The sequence below is a fragment of the Muscardinus avellanarius genome, assembly GCF_963383645.1.
Source record: "Muscardinus avellanarius genome assembly, chromosome: 17".
Taxonomy (NCBI): domain Eukaryota; kingdom Metazoa; phylum Chordata; class Mammalia; order Rodentia; family Gliridae; genus Muscardinus; species Muscardinus avellanarius.
The window spans coordinates 62,306,941-62,330,288 of NC_137803.1; the positions used below are offsets into that span (position 1 = coordinate 62,306,941).

Below are 23,348 nucleotides of genomic sequence, written 5' to 3' on the forward strand. Positions count from 1 at the left end.
ACCCTATTTCAAAATGCCCCTGGGTCCCATCCCCACTGCCACAAATAAAACTAAAAAGATGTTGTGAAATATGAAAATGAGAATGTCTGGTTCTTAGCTGGGCGTGGTGGACACGCCTATAATCCCTGGGCTTGGGAAGCTGAGACGGGAGGACCACGGGCTAGAGGCCAGCCTCATAAATTTATTTAGTGAGACCTACTTTCAAAGTAAAAAATAAAATGAGGCTGAGGGTGCAGCTTGCAGGTAGAATAATACTGCTGGGCTCAATCTTCCCAGTACAAAAAAAAATGCCAAGTTCCTGGTGCCCTCTCCTTTTTCTTAGTTCGATTTTCTGCCTAGTCTTCTACTAAAATCCAGGCCTTACCGCTGCTGTACTGGCCTCTGGTCACAGTTGTTCATGAAGTGTTAGAGTCCTATGACCTATGTGTATTCTCCAAGGGGAAGACTTTTGGGTTGCCCTGCTAGGGCCTTGTACTTAAGAAATTAGATGAGAGAGAGAGGGGGGTGGAGCGCATGCACACTCACGCACATGCTGTACTGGGGATTGATTGAAACCAGAGGTGTTCTACCTCTGAGCTTCATCTCCAGACCGATTTTATTTTTTATTTGGAAGCAGCATCTCACTAGATTGCCGAGGGCCTTGCTGAGTTGCTGAGGCTGGTCTCCAACCCGCGATCCTCCTGTCTCAGCCCCCCAAGTACTGAGATTACCAGGGTGTGTCACCACACCTGGCACACAAGATAGATTCTTCTCTTACTGAATGCTGGTCTCAAACCTCACCATGAAGTGCGCACAGGACCGAGCAGGGTGGGCTCCTGTGTGCACTGAAGTGGTTACGTGGCTACGTCCACGCATGTGGGAAGAATTACCTCCTATCGTCAGTAAGGATTCAGAATAGGATGGCCCCTGATTCTTCCATGAAGGTGCGAATGTAGGTGACTTGCACGTGATGCAAAAGTAATATATTTTTAGTATATTCATGTTGTAATGACCTCATTTTTTTTCAGTCCTGGGGATGGAACCCAGGGGCATTCTACCTCCAAGCCATACCCCCAGCCCTATTTTTCATTCTTTTCTTTTGAAACAGGGTGTCACTGAGTTGCAAAGGGCCTCACTACGTAGCTAAGGCCATCTGTGAGCCTGTGATCCTCCTGTCTCAGCCTCCCAAATGCTGGGATTACAAGTGTATGCCACCACCTCAGTAATTTGACAAATATGGAAAAACATAAATCTGTTCAATTTGAAAAGCACACCATTGAAATACATTCTCTGTCTTCCGGCATGTTGGTTAGCAAGACCAATGAGTCCTGACTGTCTTCCCTTATGACGTAACGATGCACTTTAGGTAAATTCATAGGCAATTAAAGCTTATTATGGGGGAACTGATCGGGGAAGTGGAGTGGTCAGCGGAGTGTGGATCTACTAACTGTTACCATATACCCTAAGGGCTTGCCATGTAGACACTAAAGGCCACTTTAGAAGGGAGTGGACATTATAACATAAGCATTCCAGGTAGGAGTGAAAGTCGTGTTTATAAAAATAGTAGAAGTTATTTAATAAAGAAATCCAATAACTAATGGATGGTAAATTATTTTTCCCTGCTCGTATGTGTGTGTGTGTGTGTGTGTGTGTGTGTGTGTGTGTCTGTGTGTGTGGTGGGTATTGAACCCAGCGGTGTTCTGCCTCTGAGCTACATCTGCAACCCTATTTTGTTTTTTATCTCGAAACAAAGTTTTGCAAAGTTGCTGAGGCTGTCCTGGAATCTGTCATCTTCCTGTCTTGGCTTCCCAAATCCTGGGATTCCAGGCGCGCCACGGTGCCTGGCCTTCTCTATATTCTTATTTTTAATCTTATCTGTTAACTGGGATTGGAGAATCCCGAGTGTGTCGCATCCATGTTTCACCCGCAGCATGGAGCCGCCCGCCGGCGGGGAGCAGACCTCAGCTGGATGCGTGCTCTCAGGAAGAGCCAGCTTCCGTGGGTTCAGCTAAGATTGTCTGCATATTTGCAAAGTAAAACATCACTGTTGGCCAATCAAGAAGGAAAATTGATCTTTCTCTTAAAATATCATGGTCTATTTAGTGTTTGAGGTATGGGAAAGTCTTGGGTCCTCTCACTGTTACGGAAACCTTTTCCTTTCAAGAGTTAAAAAGTGAGGTCAGTGCAGCGTCTGCTGGTAAAGCAATGCATGGCATAATTTCCTGATACCCAGTGTTTCGTCACCAATTTCTGTGCCAGGTTGCATGTTCCGCTGCCTGGCAGCGTCAGTGGTATATGAAGACTTCTCTTTTTACAGGAATATGCTGGCAAAACCCCACCACTTTTTGTGAGTTATTAATCCTTTTCTGGTGGATATTTTGAAAAAACAGAGGCACAGGTCCACGTTCCAGCAGTTTTCAGTGGCTGAGACAGGCTTGGTGGGAAACTGCCCAGAGAGGAAAAGCTCTGCCTCTGTTGACCATCAGTTGTACCACTGTATTATGAACCCTATAGGAAAAATCAAGTTCCTTCTTTTTCCTGTAGTTGAAATTGAGCTGTAAATCGACTGAAGGCATGGCTGATAGAAGTTATCAGTGGCTAGACACAGTGAGGAAGCAGCCTGTTTATACCATGAGGACGGAGATGTTTGCTCCTCTGATGATGGCATTTATTAAAAAGTCAAACTACAGAATAAAAAGAACTTGTTGAAAGCTCCTTATTTAGCTGGGTGTGGTGACACATGCCTTAATCCCAGTACCTGGGAAGCTGAGACAGGAGGACCACAGGTTCTAGGAGTACCGAGATGCTCGTTAACCTGGTGAGACCCCTGTTTCAGAATAAAAATAAAACAGAACTGGGGATGTAGCTCGGAGGTAGAATGCCCCTGGATTCAATCCCAGTGCCACCAGAAGAAGGAGAAGGAGAAGGAGAAGGAGAAGACGGAGATGGAGATGGAGACGGAGACGGAGACGGAGACGAAGGAGAAGGAGAAGGAGAAGAAGGAGAAGGAGAAGGAGAAGAAGAAAGGAAAACCTCTTTCATTACATTAAAGAGAGAGAAAGCCCTAAATGTAACAAGAAAATATGGGCAACCAGAAGCAGAGCCCTTATTAGAACTCACAGGTCTGTTTTCAAGTAACACATGAAGCCCCCAGTTGTTTGAACCACTACTACCAAAAAATTAGAAGAAATAAAAATTAATCATCCCCATTCAAAGGTTACACCTGCCTGCGTGCAGGACATCTGGCGCAAGTGTTTGCCAGGAGGGAACTCCTGCTGTGCGCGCGGAGGGCCAGAGACAGCAGACAGTGGCACTGAGGTCCATCTGTCCAGGTGGAAGACCATGTAGAGAGGGGTTTGATGGCAGCAACGCCACCCACAGGCCTTCCGTGCTTCAAGTTAATAACCGTACACATCATGCTTTGGGGCTAAGACCACTCACTTCCATAATAACCAGATGGGATGGAAGCCAAGTGATAGGAAGGAGGAGGGAAGGAAAATGAAGAAAAGGATCTTTGCCCATTTCCTGATGAACTAAATACCACAGACTGGGTGATTTTCTTTATTTTTCCTTTGATATTAGGAATTGAACCCAGGGGCGCCCCGTCCTGGAGCTATACCCACAGCTTAATTTAGTTTCAATCAGCATCTCACTAAGTTGCTAAGGCTGGCCTCCAGACTGTGATCCTCCTGCCTCAGCCTCCCAAATACTGGAATTGCAGATATACATGCCACCATACCCAGCTAAGGCTGAATCATTTAGAGAGAATAAAGGTTTCTTTGGCTCCTGGTTTCTGGGGCTGGGAAGCCCACCAGTGGTCCTGCGCCTCGGGAGGGCCTCCCAGTATCATAACATACCAGTATCTCACATAGCCAGGTAGAGCATTATATTGGATGATGGATGGACGGATGATGGATGGATGATGGATGGACGGATGATGGATGGATGGATGGATGAGAAGAGGGGAGGAGAATGGAGAACTGGAGCTTTCTTCATTTGTAAAGGAGCAATTGCCGATATAATTTTCTAGTAGGAAAACGTCACAGCGTTGGCATGACAGGCCCCGCGGGCTCCTGGCATGTCAGTGCTGAGGACGCTGCAGGTGTTTGTCCCCGAGCCACACAGGTGAGCCCGCGCTGGCTGCTCTGTTCCGGCCCAGGGATGGTCTCTGCTTCTGCGCGGTGGCTTCCACTCTGGGTTTCAGTTCTGTGGATCCAGCATTGGTGCTGTGAAGCACACTGCTTTCTTCCTTCTCTTTTTTTTAATTTTTTTTTTTTTTGTGTGTGGTACTGAGGATGGAACCCAAGGCCATTCTATCTCCGCGCTACCTTCCAGCACTATTTTTTATTCTTTATTTTGAACGTGTCTTGCTAAATTGCAGAGTGCATCACTAAGCAGCTGTTTTTGTTTGGCTTGTCACTAAGGATTGAACCCAGGGGATGCCGCCTGTGAGCTATACCCTTAGCCCTTTTTAATTTTTATTTTGAGACAAAGCCTCTCTAAATTGCCGAAGGTCTTGCTAAATTGGCAAGGCTGTTCAGGAACCTGAGGTCCTCCTGTCTCGGACGTCCAAGGACTGGAACTACAGGCTTTCATATTACCCCTGGAAATGGCAGTTTTTATTTTTTATTTATTTATTTATTTATTTATTTATTTATTTATTTATTTATTTTGGTGATATTGGGGTTCCTGGAAGACCGTCTAACTCCGGGCTACAATCCCAGACCTATTTTTTCATATTTTTGTTTGGAAACAGCGTCTCAAGCCAGCATGGCTGGCTTCGAACCTGCGCGATCCTCCTGTTTCCTCCTCCCGAGTGCAGGGATTACAAGTGTGCGCCACCACGCCAGGCAAAGGGCAGTTTTAAAGGTGAAGAATCATAGCCAGGCATGTCGATTTTCTCTTACAATCTCAGAACTTGGGAACTGAGACAGTTACTTAGTGAGACCCTCTGCGATTTAGTGAAACCCTGTTTCAAAAATAAATAATCAAATAGGGTTGAGAGTGTAGCTTAGAGGTAGAACCCTCCTGGATTCTATCCCTAGTACCACACACACACACAAAGAGAAACGAAAAGTCCTAATTCATTGTTTCTAATGACTAATATATGATTGGAAAGGAAAAAGAAAGCTCTGATGCACTGCATGCATTTCCCTAGCTCCCCATTCCTGGCTTCTGAGAGTTGTTGTACGCTCTGCTCTTACGCACAGGGAGTGTGTTCCCAGCGGATGCCTGAACTTGCAGTGGTGCTGAGCCGCAGAGACACTGTGTATTCTCCTCCACACACACACCTGTGATGAAGCTTAATGTAGAAATTAAGAACAGTAACTACTAATAAGGCAGAACAGTCATTCCAATACACTGCAGTAAGTTCTTTAAACCGCATGAATCATTCGCTTCTGAAACTTTCCATTAAATATTTTTTAGCACAGGGTAGCTAGTATTGCAGACAGCGAAACCCCAGCTAAGGGCCTCATGGAAATCTCATTTTCGAAGCATTCAGTCGAGGAACTCGCCAGCTACTTTTCTTTTCTCTGCTTCTCGCTCCGGGCCGGGCTGCTCTGGCCAAGGAGAACAATATTGCCTTACCATGTAAAGCGTGGTTAATGGCTTTAAAGGAATCCCCAGTTAGTGAATAACGAGCTGCCAGAAACGTTCCTGCTGCCAGAAGATCTGGACCCGTCGCTTCCATTTACCAAGTGTATCTCGTTTCTTCGTGACTGAGTGCTCACAAAAGGCAGAAAAGCCTAAAGCTCTAGGGTGTGTGGGGTTTAAGGGCAGAAACCATATTTTAACCAATCCAGTCCCATACCTCACACATGAAGATGGTTAGGAAAATATCAAGAGCGATGGACTGAGGATGGGCTGCAGGAGCCTCAGACTGTTACGGAAGTTGACTTTTAGTGAACAGAACGAAGTCGCCATGTTGCCTGAGTGGCGCAGTAATATTTATTCTAAGGGAAGTGGACGTCTTTCACCAAAAACTTTTTTTTTTTTTTTGTGGTACTGGGGGTGGAACCCAGGGGCATTCTACCTCTGATCTATACCCCCAGCCCTATTTTTTATTCTTTACTTTGAAACAGGGTCTCACTGACTTGCAAAGGGCCTCACTGAGTAGCTGAGGCTGGTCGGGAACCACGATTCTCCTGTCGAGTGCTGGGATTACGAGCGTGCGCCACCACGCCCGGCTACCAAAAATTTTTAACTTGCCCTCCCTGCTTGAGTGAGTTTGCATTTCTCAGAAACCGAAAGCTAGGGCCTTTTAATTTTTTTTTTAACTTATTAGTGCATTGCAAGTGTGAGTCACAGTGAGGGTCACTGTGATTAAAACGTACACACACTCACACAGCTCACGCACTTCCCTCCCTGTGGCTTTTCTTAATGAAAGATCCATATTCAAAGAGTCTAATAGTAGGACATAAGAAAAATCCTTTTCTAAAAATTTTATCTTGATAGCAAACCGAGTCTATTTAGAAAAAAAATTTTTTTCAACTATAAACATTTGGGGAAAATGTTGAGGGGATCTGGAAAAGAATGAAATATAGATAAATTTAAAAGACACAGCTGGGCGTGGCAGCACATACCTGGAATCCCAGGACATGGGAGACCAAGAGGGGAGGATCACCAGTTTGAGGCCAGCCTCAGCAACTCAGTGAGCCCTTGTTTCAAAATTTAAAAAAAGTAAGCCGGGCGTGGTGGCGCACGCTTGTAATCCCCGCGCTTGGGAGGCAGAAACAGGAGGATCGCGCAGGTTCGAAGCCAGCCGCGCGCGCTGGTTTAGGAGACCCTGTTTCCAAATAAAAATGTAAAAATAGGTCTGGGAGTATAGCCCGGAGGTAGAAGGGCTTCCAGAAACCCCAGTACCACCAAAAAAAAAAAAAAAAAATTTTAAAAAAGTAAAGGACTGAACCGGGCGTACTGGCGTGCTCTTGGAATCCCAGCATTTGGGAGTTTGAGACAGGAGGATGCCGGTTCGTGGACAGCCTCAGCTACTTAGCGAGGCCCTTTGCAACTCATTGAGACCCTGTTTCAAAATGAAGACTAGAAAATAGGGCTGGGTGTGTAGCTCAGAGGTAGAAAGCCCCTGGGCTCCATCCCCAGTACAGCAAAAAGAAAAGGACTGGAGATTAGCTCAAGGGGGAGTTCAGTTTTCAGGATTCTTTTTTCTCTCTGGAAGGAAAAGGAGCCCAAAGGAAGAGCAGGTACCCGGTTTTGCCGCCTTCCCTCTGCCCTCCCTGCGCCCCAACCTTTGCCGCTCCTCACATCTGGTCCCACTTCGCAGTCCAGGCCAGGTGGTGGCCAACAGTTTTTGGTGGCCTCGCTGCCAGTATCTTAACTGCTAGGACTCCAAGGTAGTTTTCTTCACGCGTGCCTGTGATAGGGATCTTGATTGTTCTGCCTCAGATCCACGGGGCACCCTCTTCCCTGGGCTGGAGGCCAAAGCAAATTCCTGGGCGAGTTAGCCCGAGTCACGCCTTTCACTCCCATCCAGCAGAGCCTATTGGAATTCTGCTGGGTCAGAGCGTTGCCATCAAGTCTGCTTTAAATGTGTGCATATGCTGGGCGGGGGTCGCGGGCGGGGCACGCCAGATGGGGCCCGGGTCGCGGGACTCTGGGCCCCAGGCCGAACTGCGAGTAGCACGCCAGACCCCTGGAGAAACCAGGCCCAGTAAGATGCTGGGTTCTGGGCAGGGGTCGCGCGCGGGGCACGCCAGCTGGGGCCCGGGTCGCGGGACTCTGGGCCCCGGGCCGAACTGCGAGTAGCACGCCAGACCCCTGGAGAAACCGGGCCCAGAACAGAAAAAGATAAAGAAAAATATCGGAGAGGTGGTAAGAAAGCCGTTATGGATGCCAGGACACTGGAGATGCACACAAAACTTATCTAAATGCACTGGACCTTATGGAAAAATTTGCCGTGAAAGAGGACTGCTATTTCTCTATATTGTTAAGAATCTCAGACATCACATATAAGGAGAGAGTTTAGCGGAGACCAAGGAGAAACGCGGTGTTGAAAGAGTTCTCCGCGATGGTGGTGGAGACTTGTATTCAGGAGAAGCAGAAACCGGATCTTACCAATTTTATTTTTTTGGAGAAATTACACCAAATGTTGAATGCTACCATCACGCATGCTTAGGAACACTGGACAACATTCAGAGTGGAAAAAGAGCCTGGGAAGGATTTGAAACGGTGGAGGCAGTGGCCATGCCAGTGGCCAATATTCAGGGAGGCAGAGATCTGATACACTACAACTGGAACCTTTGAAATAATAACCACAGAGACAGTGATCGGAACCTGCTGAGGGGTTAGGCGGGCGCCGGGGCCAGTGGCCAACATCGGAGCTTGCTGTGAGGCAAGGCCACTACTGAGGCCTCCGTGGCCGGGATTGGAACCTGCAGAGGGGTTAGACCGATGCTGGGGCCAGCGAGGCCAGCATTGGAGCCTGCCATGATGCAAGGCTTGTGCTAGGGCCTCCGAGGTCGGGTCCGGAACTTGCTGAGGGGTTAGGCCGGTGCTGGGGTCAGCAAGGCTGGCATCGGAGCCTGCCGTGAGGCAAGGCCAGTGTTGGGGCCCCCGAGGACGGAACCGGAGCCTGCTGAGGGGTTAGGCCGGTGCTGGGGCCAGTGAGGCTGGCATCAGAGCCCGCCATGAGGCAAGGCCGGTACTGGGGCCTCGAGGCCAGGATAAGAGCCTGCCGAGGGGTTAGGCTGGTGCTGGGGCCTGTGAGGCCAGCATCGGAGCCTGCCTTGAGTCATGACCAGTGCTGGGGCCTCCGAGGCCGGGATCGGAGCCAGCCGAGGGGTTAGGCCGGTGCTGGGGCCAGCGAGGCCGGCATCGGAGCCTGCCTTGATGCATGACCAGTGCTGGGGCCTCCAAATCCAGGATCGGAGCCTGCCAAGGGGTTAGGCCAGTGCTGGGGCCAGCGAGGCCGGCATCGGAGCCTGCCTTGAGGCAAGGCCGGTACTGGGGCCTCGAGGCCAGGATAAGAGCCTGCCGAGGGGTTAGGCCGGTGCTGGGGCCAGCGAGGCTGGCATTGGAGCCTGCCTTGAGGCATGACCAGTGCTGGGGCCTCCGAGGCCAGGATTGGAGCCTGCCGAGGGGTTAGGCCGGTGCTGGGGCCAGCGAGGCTGGCATCGGAGCCTGCCGTGAGGCAAGGCCGGTACTGGGGCCTCCGAGGCCAGGACAAGAGCCTGCCGAGGGGTTAGGCCGGTGCTGGGGCCAGCGAGGCCGGCATCGGAGCCTGCCGTGAGGCAAGGCCGGTACTGGGGCCTCCGAGACCAGGATAAGAGCCTGCTGAGGGGTTAGGCCGGTGCTGGGGCCAGCGAGGCCGGCATCGGAGCCTGCCTTGATGCATGACCAGTGCTGGGGCCTCCAAATCCGGGATCGGAGCCTGCCAAGGGGTTAGGCCAGTGCTGGGGCCAGCGAGGCCGGCATCGGAGCCTGCCTTGAGGCAAGGCCGGTACTGGGGCCTCTAAGGCCGGGATCGGAGCCTGCCGAGGGGTTAGGCCGGTGCTGGGGCCAGTGAGGCCGGCATCGGAGCCTGCTTTGAGGTAAGGCCGGTACTGGGGCCTCTGAGGCCAGGATAAGAGCCTGTCGAGGGGTTAGGCCGGTGCTGCGGCCAGTGAGGCCTGCATCGGAGCCTGCCATGAGGCATTACCAGTGTTGGGGCCTCCGAGGCTGGGATCGGAGCCTGCCGAGGGGTTAGGCTGGTGCTGGGGCCAGTGAGGCCAGCATCGGAGCCTGCCTTGAGGCAAGGCCGGTACTGGGGCCTCCAAATCCGTGATCGGAGCCTGCCAAGGGGTTAGGCCGGTGCTGGGGCCAGCGAGGCCGGCATCGGAGCCTGCCTTGAGGCAAGGCCGGCATTGGAGCCTGCCATGAGGCAAGGCCGGTGCTGGTGCTGAGGCCTCCGAGGCCGGGATTGGAGCCTGCCTTGAGGCAAGGCCGGTACTGGGGCCTCCGAGGTCAGGATAAGAGCCTGCCGAGGGGTTAGGCCGGTGCTGGGGCCAGTGAGGCCAGCATTGGAGCCTGCCGTGAGGCAAGGCCGGTAATGGGACATCCGAGGCCGGGATAAGAGCCTGTTGAGGGGTTAGGCCAGTGATCGGGCCAGCGTGGCCGGCATCGGAGCCTGCCGTGAGGCAAGGCCAGTACTGGGGCTTCCGAGGCCAGGATAACAACCTGCCGAAGGGCTAGACCGGTACTGGGGCCAGCAAGGCCAGCATCGGAGCCTGCCGTGAGGCGAGGCCAGCATCGGAGCCTGCCGTGAGACATGGCCAGTGCTGGGGCCTCCTAACCCGGGAACGGAACCTGCCGAGGGATTAGGCCGGTGCTGGGGCCAGCGAGGCCGGCACCGGAGCCTGCCATGAGGCAAGGCTGGTACTGGGGCCTCTGAGCCCGGGATTGGAGCCTGCCGAGGGGTGAGGCTGATGCTGGGTCCAGCAAGGCCGGCATTGGAGCCTGCCGTGAGGCAAGGCCACTCCTGCGGCCTCCAAGGCCGGGACCGAAGCCAGCTTAGGGGTTAGACCGGTGCAGGGGCCAGCGAGACTAGACCTGGGGCCTCCCATGAGGCAAGGCCGCTGCTTGAGCCAGCGAGGTCTGGATCAGTCTACTGAGTAGCCAGGCCACTACTGGGACCGTCAAGAGTGGGATCGGTACTTGCAACGCAGCATGCACAGAGAAATATCGCAGAAAATATAAATCAGACACTTCTCTTAATCAGCAATAACTAGGAGGAAAAGGGCAACAGGAAGAGGTTGAGCTATAGAAAGGGCCCTATAGTGAAGCAACTAATGTGACCAATCAGAGGGTATGTAATACTGGAGGACGGAGCACAGGCACAGTGGTACACACCTATAATTGAAAGGGAGATACGGGGGGGGGGGGCATGTTTGAGGCCAGCTTTGCCATCTCAGCAAGACCCTGTTTCAAAACAGAAAATGAACTAGTGCTAGGGGTATAGCCCAGAGGTAAAGTGCCCCTCCGGCTCTCTAGCTCCACAGACAGACACACTCGTACATTTAAAACCATAAACAAATGGGACTTTGGGCTGGGCATGGTGGGGCATGCTTGTAATCCCAGTACTTGGAGGCAGAGAGAGGACGATCTCAGTCTCAGAGCCTCAGCAACTTAACGAGGCCTTCTGCGACTTAGTGAGACCCTAAAAAAAAAAAAAAGAAAAGAAAAGAAAAGAAATAGGGTGAAGGTTGTACGTCAGCGGTTCTGAGGTTCTGCTCCTGGTTCAATACCCAATACGCCACACACACCAAGAGAGGGAGCACTGGACGTTTTCATCACACACAAAATGATCACGTGTGTAACGGCGAAGATGCCGACTACCCTGCTTCTGTCCCTACACGATGTACAGAAACATCACCCTACAGCCCATAAATAAATGCAGTTGTCCCTGAAAAACAAAAGGAAAAAGTACATAAAGGGCCATCTGCAGACTGGAGTTGGGGAGGGACGCCATTGTGGGAACACCGAGTCATTCCGCTTACATGTCAGTCCAGGCATCTGGCAGGCCTGGGCGGCAACAGGACCAGCACCCTGACCCTGGCGGGGTACTGACTGTGTCTCTTCTGTTACAGGCTCAACGTGGGAGAAGACCTTCCGGCAGATTGGCTTTGAGAGGTAAGCAGGGCCGAGCACTGCACTCGCAGCCGGGGCGGCCCAGCTCACTCCCAGTGACCCTTGGGTCCTGAGTCTGTCCTCTTGGGCTTTTTCAGTCAAGGTGCCCTTGGCAAGCTCTCTCTTTCCCCGTGGAGCCTCACGTGTCTTTGTCTTTAAGTTGGAGCTCTGCTGTACCAAGTCCTTGCCACATGCAGACTGGAAATGTAGATTACACTGAAGCTGGGTGTGGTGGCCCAGGCCTGCAATCCCAGGACTTGGGAGGCTGACACGGGAGGATCACAGGTTCAAGGCCAGCCCCAGACACTTAGTGACACCCTCAGTGACTTACCAAGATCCCGTTTAAAATATAAAAAATAAAAATGTCTGGGGAGGTGGCTTGGAGGTAAAATGCCTTTGGTCTCAATTCCCAGTACCAGAATAACAAAAACAAACAAACAAGAAATCCCTATATTTTTACCAGTTCCTTTCATTGTATTGAAAATGTGCTGGGTCATGCCCACCCAGTGCTTAGGCTGGGAGGATATCAAGGAAATTATAAAATGCTTTAAAGCACATCATTTCTCCAGTAGCAATAAAGAATAGGCCCTTACCAGACCCACTGTGCCAGCATCTTCATTTGTTAATTTATTTGAAGGTTCCTTCAAGTAAAGTTCACAGGAAGCCCTTCAGGTCACTGATGGAGGAGCTTGGGACCGTCAGATCCCACGGGGCCACTGCAGACAAAGAATGGGAGGTGGTGCGCGGCTTCACCTCAGCGGAATCTCCCCCAAAGCGTGGTTCTCGCGATTCTTCTTTGAGAGTGTGTGGATTTTGAGTGCGGGCGAGAGTAGGGAGGGTAACGGTGAGAGCCACGCGCACCCTTCTCAGCCTCAGGAAGACGCCGTCCTATTCACCGTGTCTACTTTTTTTGTTTCTCTTTGGCTGAAAAATGATAAAGAAAATCTCAGACAGCATGTTGAAGCTTTCCATTGTAGGTCAGCACACACCTCTGAGAAAAATGGGCATTGTTCATTCTGCATACTACAAATAGCAGTAAATCCTTAGGACCCGTTAAGACCCAGTCAGTAGGACTGGGGTGTGGTTCCTCCCTTGCATGCCCTCGCCCTGGTTCAGATCCCACACGAAGAAAGACCCAGTCAGTGTTTAACTTTCTGAGCCCGGCACGGTGGTGCAACGTGCGATCCTAGTGCTTGGGAGGCTGAGACGGGAGGATCTCAGGTGTGCGGTCACCCTCGGCAACTTAGCAAGGCCCTCCCCAGCTTAGTGAGACTGTTTCAAAAAAAGAAAAGCGGGCTGAACGGTAACTCGGAGCTAGAATGCTCCTGAGTTCAATTCCCAGGACCACAAAAAATAGATAAATAGATCTCCTGAACATCTCAAAAATGTCACTTTCTTGACTGGATCAGCAAGCCAGTAAAATCCTCGTCTTTTACCTCATCTTACACACCTTAAGTATCTTTATTTAAATCGGGGCTCCCAAACCTTCTTGGCTTTATTCTGGTTTTCTTTACATCACTGGCTTTATTTATTTATTTATTTATGCGGTACTGAGGATGATAACCAGTAGCATTCTACCTCCAAGCTACACCCCCAGCCCTATTTTTTTATTCTTTTTTTTTTTTTTTTTTTTTTTTTTTTTTTGCGGTTCTGGGGATGGAACCCAGAAGCATTTGACCTCCGAGCTACACCCCCTGCCCTTTTTTATTCTTTATTTTGAAACCGGGTCTCGCTGAGTTGCAGAGGGCCTCACTAAGCAGCTGAGGCTGTCCGTGAACCCTGATCCTCCGGTCTCAGCCCCCCAGATGATGGGATCACAAGCGTGCCCACCACGCCCGGCTACTGGCTTTCTTTTAGAATACTTTCACCGGTGCACTGTACCCTTCTGTCACCGTGAGATTCAGAGCAATCCAGACAGGAGTGCGCAGGGCGCTTGATGAGCCCGTGGTCTGTCTCAGAGTGTCCCCGTCCTGGATTCCTTTTGGGGTGGTGTTTACAATCGCATCCCCTGCGTCAGGTAAATTCAGATGTATGTTCCACGCTCCGCCCTTAGGGGCAGCTTCCTGTGACGCAGACCCACAGGTCTTGGGAGTCCCCATGTTTTTCACTCAGCTAGATTTCCCCAACCCAGCTGCTTCTCCACACGGCCTTGCTTTCTTTGGTGAGGAAAGGTGTTTTGAAGCCACAGTTAGCGATGCTCATAAATTCTGGGGTGTCATTATTTCTGGGCCTTGTCAACAGATGGAGCTAGGAAAATAATATATATTTTTAGGAAAAATAAATGCTGAATCGTAGAACATTTCCAATTCAAATGTAGCCTTACAAGACTTGTAACTTCTCTGGTGTTATTTTTTTCTTTTCTTTTTTCACTGACAATCTTGGCTCTACACAAAATTCACTTGTTATTTTAAATATATGAAAAATCTTTAAAATAATACTAATATTACCACTAATAACAAGAGGACTGGATGAAGTTTTTAAAATTTGCCCTTTCCTGACTTAGATTCTATGAAGGATGCGCCGTCCAAAGACCAAAAGCTACAGTGGTCTCAAATTCTTTTTCTTCCCTGTGAGATCATATCTCAAATTTAATTTCAACAGTGTTTTCCTTTTGGTTTAGTGTGTGTGTGTGTGTGTGTGTGTGTGTGTGTGTGTGTGTGTGTGTGTGTTTTACTTGGGATTGAATCCAGGAGCATCCTACCTCTGAATTATACCCCCAACCTTTTTTAATTTTTGAAACGGGACTGCTAAATTACAGAAGGTCTCTCCCTTTCTGAGGCTGGTTGTGAATCTGTGATCCTCCTGTTTCAGCCTCCCAAGCACTGGGATTATAAGTGTGCGCCGCCACGCCCAGCTTAATGTCATTTATTTTATTTATTTATTTATTTATTTATTTATGTTTGCAGTACTGAAGATTGAAACCAGGGGCATTCTACCTTTAAGCTACACACACAGCCCTATTTTTTTATTCTTTATTTTGAAACAGGGTCTCACTGAGTTGCAAAAGGCCTCACTAAGTAGCCGAGGCTGGCCGGGAACCGCGATCCTCCTGTCTCTCTCGGCCTCCTGAATGCTCTGGGATTACAAGCATGCGCCACTGCGCCCGGCCAATTCTCATTTTATGATTATTTTAGATAAAGCCAGACAGTATAAGTTGCATGTTATCATGTCTTCCAACTAAAAGTTTTATGCTTGCAAACGTGTGCGTGAGTAAAAGTGCCACACAGGCACACATGGAGAGACACATCTCTCCTTCAAACTTTCTCCCTGGCAGGATCTAGATTATAGGTCCACCGAGGGTATGCGGTGATCATCTGGTTTTGAGGTGTCTTACAACGTCACCCCAATTTTTTTCAGTTCTGGCTATTGAACCCAGAGGCATTCTCCCCCTGAGTTACCCCAGCCCTTTTTTATTCTTTATTTTGAAACAACGTCTCAATATTGCCAAGGGTCTTGTAAAGTCGCTGAGGCTGGTGCACATCTGCAGTCCTCCTATCAGAGCCTCCCTAGTGCGGGGATTACAGTATCTTCACTGCACTCAGCCTACCCCCTTGTTTTTCATTTAAAAATAGACAATATTCTGTGATCTGCATTAAGTGTCTTAAAATATAAAACAGATATTGATCTTTGGGCTTTATTGCACATTTACAGTTGCAAAGAACATGTCAGTTGGGCTTTTAGTATGGACTTCCTTATTCCTTGTCAAGTTTAATCTGATCTGCATCTTAAAGAAAATCCCCGCTGTATCTTAAATACCACCATCCGATTCCTTAGAGCATCGGAAGAGAGATTGATCTGCCGGGCGCAGTGTCCTTTGAAGTCTCTTCACCTGTCTGCTCGCTGGCACATTATCTTAAAGTGTTCACATGTAAAAGGAGAGAGTAACTGAGTCAGCTAAGCTTCAAAGCTCTCTCCAAAACTAAGAAAGTACATGCTTCCCGTGCGGCGCAGGAGGAGACGGGGCGGAAGGCCGGAATCTGCCCCCGCCCTCCTTGCACAGGGCTGACAGCCAGACCTCCTGAGCTCTGTCCCTGCTTCCTTCCTGGAAGTCTATGGTTGTACATTGTCTCAGAATAAATACACATTGTTACAGTTTGGGTGGCCGAATCCACCCTGGCAGGGCAGTTCACTGGCACACAATTATCTCCCCTCTGTGGGATGTCAGATTATTTTAGGATTCATCACAGGAGTGTGTTGTGCACAGGACGGAAATGGTGTAATGTAGCTCCGGCCCCCTCTGTCCCCCCCAGGGCCCCCCTTTGTACTGAAGCACTGACATCGTATTACAGAAACAAGTTTTTTTTTTTTTTTTTTTTGGTACTGGAGATGGAATCCGGTGGCATCTACCTTTGAGATCCATCCCCAGCCCTATTTTTATTTATTTATTTTTTTGAAACAGGGTCTCATTGAGTTGCAGAGAGCCTCACTAAGTAGCTGAGGCTGGCCACAAACCGAGATCCTCCTGTCTCAGCCTCCCTAATGCTGGGATTACAAGTGTGAGCCACCAGCCCTGGCTCAGAAACAATGTTTTAGTATTGAAAAACAAATGTAGCTAATGTATTTTTGTTGCCATCAGGAAGCTCACTTTTCTGGGCAGATTCTCTAAGCTTATGAGTATTTGCCTGTAACACACAGCGCGGCCAGGTGGCTGGTGGCTGTGTAAACTCATTGACACCTGTGTATTTCCTATATACACAGGTGGCTTCGGCATTAAGATGGCCCCAAATCTCAGTGGCCCAATAGAGCAAACGTTCCCTTCGGCCTCGTGGAAGGGCCACAGGACGGCTCTCGACACTCGTCGGCTGGGGTCTGTGCTGCTGATGGGCTTGCTTGGGTGTGCAGACGGCTCGGAGACTGGCACTGGAGGTGACATCTGTCACTCCAGCTGACAGTTCCCAGGTGCCACACTGCTACACGTTCAAGGAGGGCAGGAGATGCCGAAGTGAGCAGGCATGGTGGCGCACGCCTGTGATCCCAGCACGTGGGAAGCTGAGACTGGAGGATCGCGGCTCACTGCCAGCCTCAGCGACTAAGTGAGGCCCTATGCAAGGCAGCGAGACCCTGTTTGAAAACAGAGAATAAAAAGTAGGACTGGGGGCGTAGCTCGGAGGTAGAATGTCCCTGGGTTCTATCCTCAGTGCCTCAGTAAATAAATGAATAAATAAATAAATGGCTAGACTTAAGAAGAAATGAGTGAGCCCCCGCTCTGCTGCGGTCTGGTCAGGGAAGGGTTAGGAAACGCCCATCCTTCTGCCTCGTCCTGTGCTTTGAGCATCCCGCAAGGTGCCCGTGTTGGCAGCTTGTCCCAGGGTCGCCATCTTGGGGGATGATGGGACTTCGAAGTAGAGCCACGTAGGACGTCCTTTGGCCACGGCGGGCATGGCCTCCTGGCAGAATGGAGCAGTTCTGGATGGAATGAGTGATCGTGGAAGCCCGGCCCGGCTCCTGTGTCTCCGTCTTCTTGTTTAACATGTAATGTGCCACCCTGGCATGCGTTCCCCCACTGCCGCCCGATGCCAAGTGACGTCCGCAGGGCTGCCTCCACCAGAGGCCAAACCAGTGGGCCCCCCCGCTTGGGCTTGGACTTTGACCTCCCAAACCAGGCGCTAAAGAGACCTCCTCTTCTTCCTAACGTGGACGGTCTCAGGTGCTTTGTTGTACTGATGGAAAGCTGACTAATGTGCCTGGTTTCATTGGCTTTCCTGTTCCCGCCTTGTGGGTCCTTCTGAACATTTCAGTGTTCCTGCCTGCCCCCACCTTCTTCCAGAACCTTCTTCCAAGCCCCCAGACCACCACCCTCAACATCCCTCTTCTGTCTTCCCAACACCTTCTGTCTGTTTTAGAATAAAGCAGCAGACACAGTGGTACTGTGCAGTCCTGCGTATGCTCCTGTGTGTAGCAGGCTCAGGAGGTTATGTCTTGTTCCCTTGCTCCAGTGCAGGCCCGGCCACTGGCAAACAGGAAGCAGCAAACATTTGATAAACAGATGACATTTTGAATAAATCTGGGCACATCTTTGCTCTGTTGACACATCCTTCAGTTCATGGAATTTGCCCTTCTCAATAAATTTCAATGACTGCCATCTTTTCCTCTAGAAAATAAACGGGCTTCTTGGTCATTGTACAACTAAATGTTAGTATTTTCAGCTTCACAACTCACCAGCTGGGTACAGAAATCAGTGTCATTTCTGGAGATCTAAATGCTGAACAAGGAGGTCCAGGGGCAGCTTTCTGAGGGTCACCTCCACGGTGAGATGTGGCCGTGGGAGAAGGGAAGGCATACCCGTTATAGGTGTCGGTATCTTCTGAAGTTTCCGAGTCGAGGTCCTAAGCCTGCGGGCTAGAAGCGACAATCCGAATATCTACTCTTTCACATCAAGACAGGTGTTTCTCCCTTTTGCCTCTCTGAGACGCATGCAAAGAGAAAAAAAAACTCGGGCCGCCGTGTTCAGCCCGCTGCGGAATTCGATTAAGTGTGCGGCTTTCTAAGTAACTACACTTAACTGGCAGATGAGAGTGCGGGGGCATTTTCAAACCCAAAGCTTTCTCATGGCGACCGAGCAAAGGAGACTTTCTCCCTGTTGATGGTGAGCGGGTCGATACGCTGCTGCTGGGCAGCCCTGAAGCCGGCCCCTCTGATCGCTCCTCAACACATCGGTACTCTTTCTTGCTCTCGGAATGACACCCTCACAGGTTCTCTGTTGCTTGGGGTTTCAAGCGGGATGACCTGGGGGGTGCCGGGTGCTCAGGGCCCCGCTGAGCCGTGGTGTCCCCTCGCAGCGCCCGCTGTCCTTGTAGGAGCAGGTCACTGCGGTCTCGACTGCTATGTCCAACAGAACGGGTGTCCTGTGGTGCCCAGAGTTCCCCCACTTGATCTCTGCAGAAAAAAACCTCTCCTATCCTCTCGAGAAGGTGAGCCACCCAGAATTCAGTGCAGCCAGAGTAAGGGGAAATAAAGGTTTGAACATCTGTAATCCAGATCCCAAACCTAAAATACTCCAAAATTGAAAACTCTTCAGCACCGATAAAAGTGGAAAATTCCACACCTGGAAATTTTGTTTCATGCACAAAATTATTAAAAATATCGCATAAGCCGGGCGTGGTGGCGCACGCTTGTAATCCCAGCGCTTGGGAGGCAGAGACAGGAGGATCGCACGGGTTCGAAGCCAGCCTCAGCTACTGAGTGAGGCTCTCAGCAACTTAGTGAGACCCTGTTTCCAAATGAAAAATATAAAATAGGTCAGGTAGTACAGTCCAGAGGTAGAAGGCCCCTGGGTTCCACCCCCAGTACAACAACAAAATAAAAAAAAGAAAGAAAAGAAAAGAAATCCATTCGATTCATTATCTTCACTGAGAGTAGGCCTTTTCAGCAGAGGGGCCGGCTTCAGGGCTGCCCAGCAGCAGCGTATCGACCCGCTCACCATCAACAGGGAGAAAGTCTCCTTTGCTCGGTCGCCATGAGAAAGCTTTGGGTTTGAAAATGCCCCCGCACTCTCATCTGCCAGTTAAGTGTAGTTACTTAGAAAGCCGCACACTTAATCGAATTCCGCAGCGGGCTGAACGCGGCGGCCCGAGGCCGGCCGGTGCCTTTGCATTAGAACACTAATGGACGCGGCCGACCGCAGGCCGTGGGCGCAGGAAGCCCTCTCCCCAGGCACCGGAAACCCAGCGCGCAGCTTTGCCGGCGCTCCAGAAATCAGCTGTTTAACTCCTTGGAGGAGAAGTGGTCCTGGGGAACATTAGTGGCTCTCTGTCTGGCTTCTGGATTGCCACCTCACGTCACCAGGGGTACTGGTTGTTGCTGTCTCTGGGGAGGCCAGGATCTTTTATGAGTGAGCCCTGGGTGGTGGTGGTGGTGGTGGTGGTTGTTGTTGTTGTTGTTGTTTAGCAACAACAGTAACCAACCTCTTTGGTGGCCCAGGGGCACAGGGTGGAGGTGAACCTGCCAGTCAAAGGGAGTGTCCCCATCCATCCTGGGCGTGACCTTGAACAGCCCGCTGGCACTCAAATCCGCCCTGCACCTGCTCTGAGGGGCGCCTGAGCCACCGGCACGAGGTCATCGACCTTGTCTACCATGAAGCCGGTGGGCCTGGAGCCGCCCTAGGGTGCCGGCGCTCCTGTGCTAGCCATTGCCAACTAAGGCTCCCGGGGGCGCAGCTCTTGTTAGAGAAGCCTCTCAGTAAAGCGGGGCGAGGGACTGCGGGCTCCCAGGACATGCAGCACAGAGACATCTGTGTACCGTTAGCAGCCGCGGGGCAGGTCCCCCTGTCATCTGTACCGGGGAGACTGACTGCGGCGTTTAGGTTCAAGGCCAGCCGCGGCAGCTTAGGACGCCTCAGAGACCCAATGGGACCCTGTGTCAAAGCAGAAAGTGAACAGTCAGGGTGTAGCTAGGAGGAAGAGAAGAGGGAGGAGAAGGAGGAGATGCCAAGGAGGGGAAGGGAGGAGGAAGAGGAGGAGGAGGGGCCGAGGAGGGGAAGGGAGGAAGAAGAGGAAGAGGAGGAGGGGCCAAGGAGGGGAAGGGAGGAGGAAGAGGAGGAGGAGGAGCCAAGGAGGGGAAGGGAGGAGGAAGAGGAGGAGGAGGGGCCGAGGAGGGGAAGGGGAGGAAGAAGAGGAAGAGGAGGAGGAGCCAAGGAGGGGAAGGGAGGAGGAAGAGGAGGAGGAGGGACCGAGGAGGGGAAGGGAGGAAGAAGAGGAAGAGGAGGAGGGGCCAAGGAGGGGAAGGGAGGAGGAAGAGGAGGAGGAGGAGGGGCCAAGGAGGGGAAGGGAGGAGGAAGAGGAGGAGGAGGGGCCGAGGAGGGGAAGGGGAGGAAGAAGAGGAGGAGGAGGAGCCAAGGAGGGGAAGGGAGGAGGAAGAGGAGGAGGAGCCAAGGAGGGGAAGGGGAGGAAGAGGAGGAAGGCTTAAGGAGGAGAAGGGAGGAGGAAGAGGAGGAGGAGCCAAGGAGGGGAAGGGAGGAGGAAGAGGAGGAGGAGGAGGAGCCGAGGAGGGGAAGGGAGGAGGAAGAGGAGGAGGAGGGGCCGAGGAGGGGAAGGGGAGGAAGAAGAGGAGGAGGAGGAGGAGCCAAGGAGGGGAAGGGAGGAGGAAGAGGAGGAGGAGGAGGGGCCAAGGAGGGGAAGGGAGGAGGAAGAGGAGGAGGAGGGGCCGAGGAGGGGAAGGGGAGGAAGAAGAGGAGGAGGAGGAGGAGCCAAGGAGGGGAAGGGGAGGAAGAAGAGGAGGAGGAGGAGGAGCCAAGGAGGGGAAGGGAGGAGGAAGAGGAGGAGGAGGAGGGGCCAAGGAGGGGAAGGGAGGAGGAAGAGGAGGAGGAGGGGCCGAGGAGGGGAAGGGGAGGAAGAAGAGGAGGAGGAGGAGGAGCCAAGGAGGGGAAGGGAGGAGGAAGAGGAGGAGGAGCCAAGGAGGGGAAGGGGAGGAAGAGGAGGAAGGCTTAAGGAGGAGAAGGGAGGAGGAAGAAGAGGGGAAGAGGATGAGGAAGAGGAGGAGAAGGAGGAGGGGCTGAGGAGGCGAGGAGGAGGAGGAAGAAGAGAAGGAGGAGAGGAGGAGGAAAGGGGGAGGAGGGGGAAGGAGCTTTCGTGGAGCCAGAACAGTCAGAACAGTGCCTAGACACTCTGTGGGTGTGGAGACATCTAGAGAATGTGTCCTGCGAGTGCCGGATTGCATGCTAAAATGAGAAATTTATTACAGCATATACAGCCATTACTGAGCATTCAGCCCTACCAAACTGATCAGCTGTAAAGAATGATGATTCCTGCACAACTCGATTGAGAGGCGTTTATCAAATAAGGACCCTGGTAGGCAGCGTCCGCTTAGCACGAGGGGGAGGCAAGCGGGGCGCATCCGGAAGTCTCTGGCGTCCTCGGCAGCAGAAGCCCGGCGAGCAGGACACCCTGGGGAGAGGCAGGTGGGGCTGGGCCCGAAGGGAGAGCCTGGGCAGCACGCTGGACTCCTGGCGAATCGGGGCCAGAGGAGCTGGACGGGAGTGGGGACAGGGCTGGCCTGGGCCGGCTGCAGGGGCGTCGCTGCGGCAGGAGGCTCACGTCTTCAGACAGGACTGACAGGCACTGTTCAAACATACGGACGCAGAAACTCTAAGAGCCACAACCATGCCAGGGGTGTTACTGGTTGTTGTTGTTGTTGTTGTTGTTGTTGTTGTTGTTGTTGTTTTATGAAAATAACAAATCTTTGTTTGGGAAAAAGTCCCTCAGTAACCCAACCATGATCCCATACTTTGTAATAGGTCTTGAACTATAAAAACATGCTTTCCCAGAACATCAAGCAGAGGGATTCACACAGAAACAAAACGTTTTCCTCCGAATCCAGCTCTGTTAATTTTATCCTGCCCATAAATTTTTCTAGCAGGGAAATCCCCCGTAGGGGCGGCCAGCGGGTGACCTCTGCTGACACGCAGCAGCAGGCCCCAGGACCTTCGGCAGCGTTTCTTCTTGAATGCTGAGCTGTCACAAAGCAGGCCCTGCCGCTCCTTCCGTCTCCCGTGTCATGGCCGCCCGTTACAAATGTGCAGACACGGCTGTTTAGAATGTCCCGTTGCCTCCGATGTGGTGAGGCTGGGCTACTGTGATTTCTTTAAGCTCATTTCAGATTTGGGGGCTAATCCTTCTTCCTCCACAAATACTTTCTCTTCTCTCCTGTCTCTTTCCTCATTTCCTCCTCCTCGTCTTCTCCTTCCTCCTCCCCTCCCTCTTCCTCTTCCTCCTCCTTGTCCTCCCCTCCCTCTCCCTCTTCCTGTCCTCCTCTCCTTCCTCCTCCCCTCCCTCCTCCTCCTCCCCTTCCTCTTCCTCTCCCTCCTCCTCCTCCCCTTCCTCTTCCTCTCCCTCCTCCCTGTCCTCCCCTTCCTCCTCCTCCCTCTCCTCCTCCCCTCCCTCCTCCTCCTCCCCTTCCTCTTCCTCTCCCTCCTCCTCCTCCCCTTCCTCTTACTCTCCCTCCTCCTCCTCCCCTCCCTCCTCCTCTCCCTCCTCCCTGTCCTCCCCTCCTTCCTCCTCCTCCCCTTCCTCTTCCTCTCCCTCCTCCCTGTCCTCCCCTCCCTCTCCCTCTTCCTGTCCTCCTCTCCTTCCTCCTCCCCTCCCTCCTCCTCCTCCCCTCCCTCCTCCTCCTCCCCTCCCTCCTCCTCCCTCTCCTCCTCCCCGTCCTCCCCTCCCTCCTCCTCCCTCTCCTCCTCCCCTCCCTCCTCCCTCCTCCTCCCCTCCCTCCTCCCCTCCCTCCTCCTCTCCCTCCTCCCTGTCCTCCCTTCCCTCCTCCTCCCTCTCCTCCCCTCCCTCCTCCTCTCCCTCCTCCCTGTCCTCCCCTCCCTCCTCCTCCCTCTCCTCCTCCCCTCCCTTCTCCTCCTCCCCTCCCTCCTCCTCCTCCCCTCCCTCCTCCTCTCCCTCCTCCCTGTCCTCCCCTCCTTCCTCCTCCTCCCCTTCCTCTTCCTCTCCCTCCTCCCTGTCCTCCCCTCCCTCCTCCTCCTCCCCTTCCTCTTCCTCTCCCTCCTCCCTGTCCTCCCCTCCCTCCTCCTCTCCCTCCTCCCTATCCTCCCCTCCCTCCTCCTCCCTCTCCTCCTCCCCTCCCTCCTCCTCTCCCTTCTCTCCTCCAGTGTGAAGAGAATCATTGTCCTTAGACCTGGCTCTGGCATCTCTCCGGGTACATAGCCTGTGACTCTCTGAAACACGAGTGTACAGATTTCAAAGCGCACTTTGCTCTGAGAGACCGAGACAAAGGGTCCACGTTACTGCATCTTGGCCCTGTACAATTATCTT

The 23,348-nt window shown here is 52.0% G+C and overlaps 1 protein-coding gene across 4 annotated transcripts in view; it reads left to right on the forward strand.

Moving 5' to 3' along the window:
* PIEZO2 (piezo type mechanosensitive ion channel component 2) overlaps positions 1-23,348 on the forward strand; it is a gene marked incomplete at both ends in the record, with an annotated part of 338,656 nt that overhangs the window by 153,482 nt on the left and 161,826 nt on the right. For all 4 annotated transcript variants that reach the window (XM_080714289.1, XM_080714288.1, XM_080714290.1 and 1 more), the window contains one exon: positions 11,562-11,604. In XM_080714289.1, the coding sequence (XP_080570415.1) occupies positions 11,562-11,604 (43 nt within the window). The remainder of the gene's footprint in view (positions 1-11,561; positions 11,605-23,348) is intronic.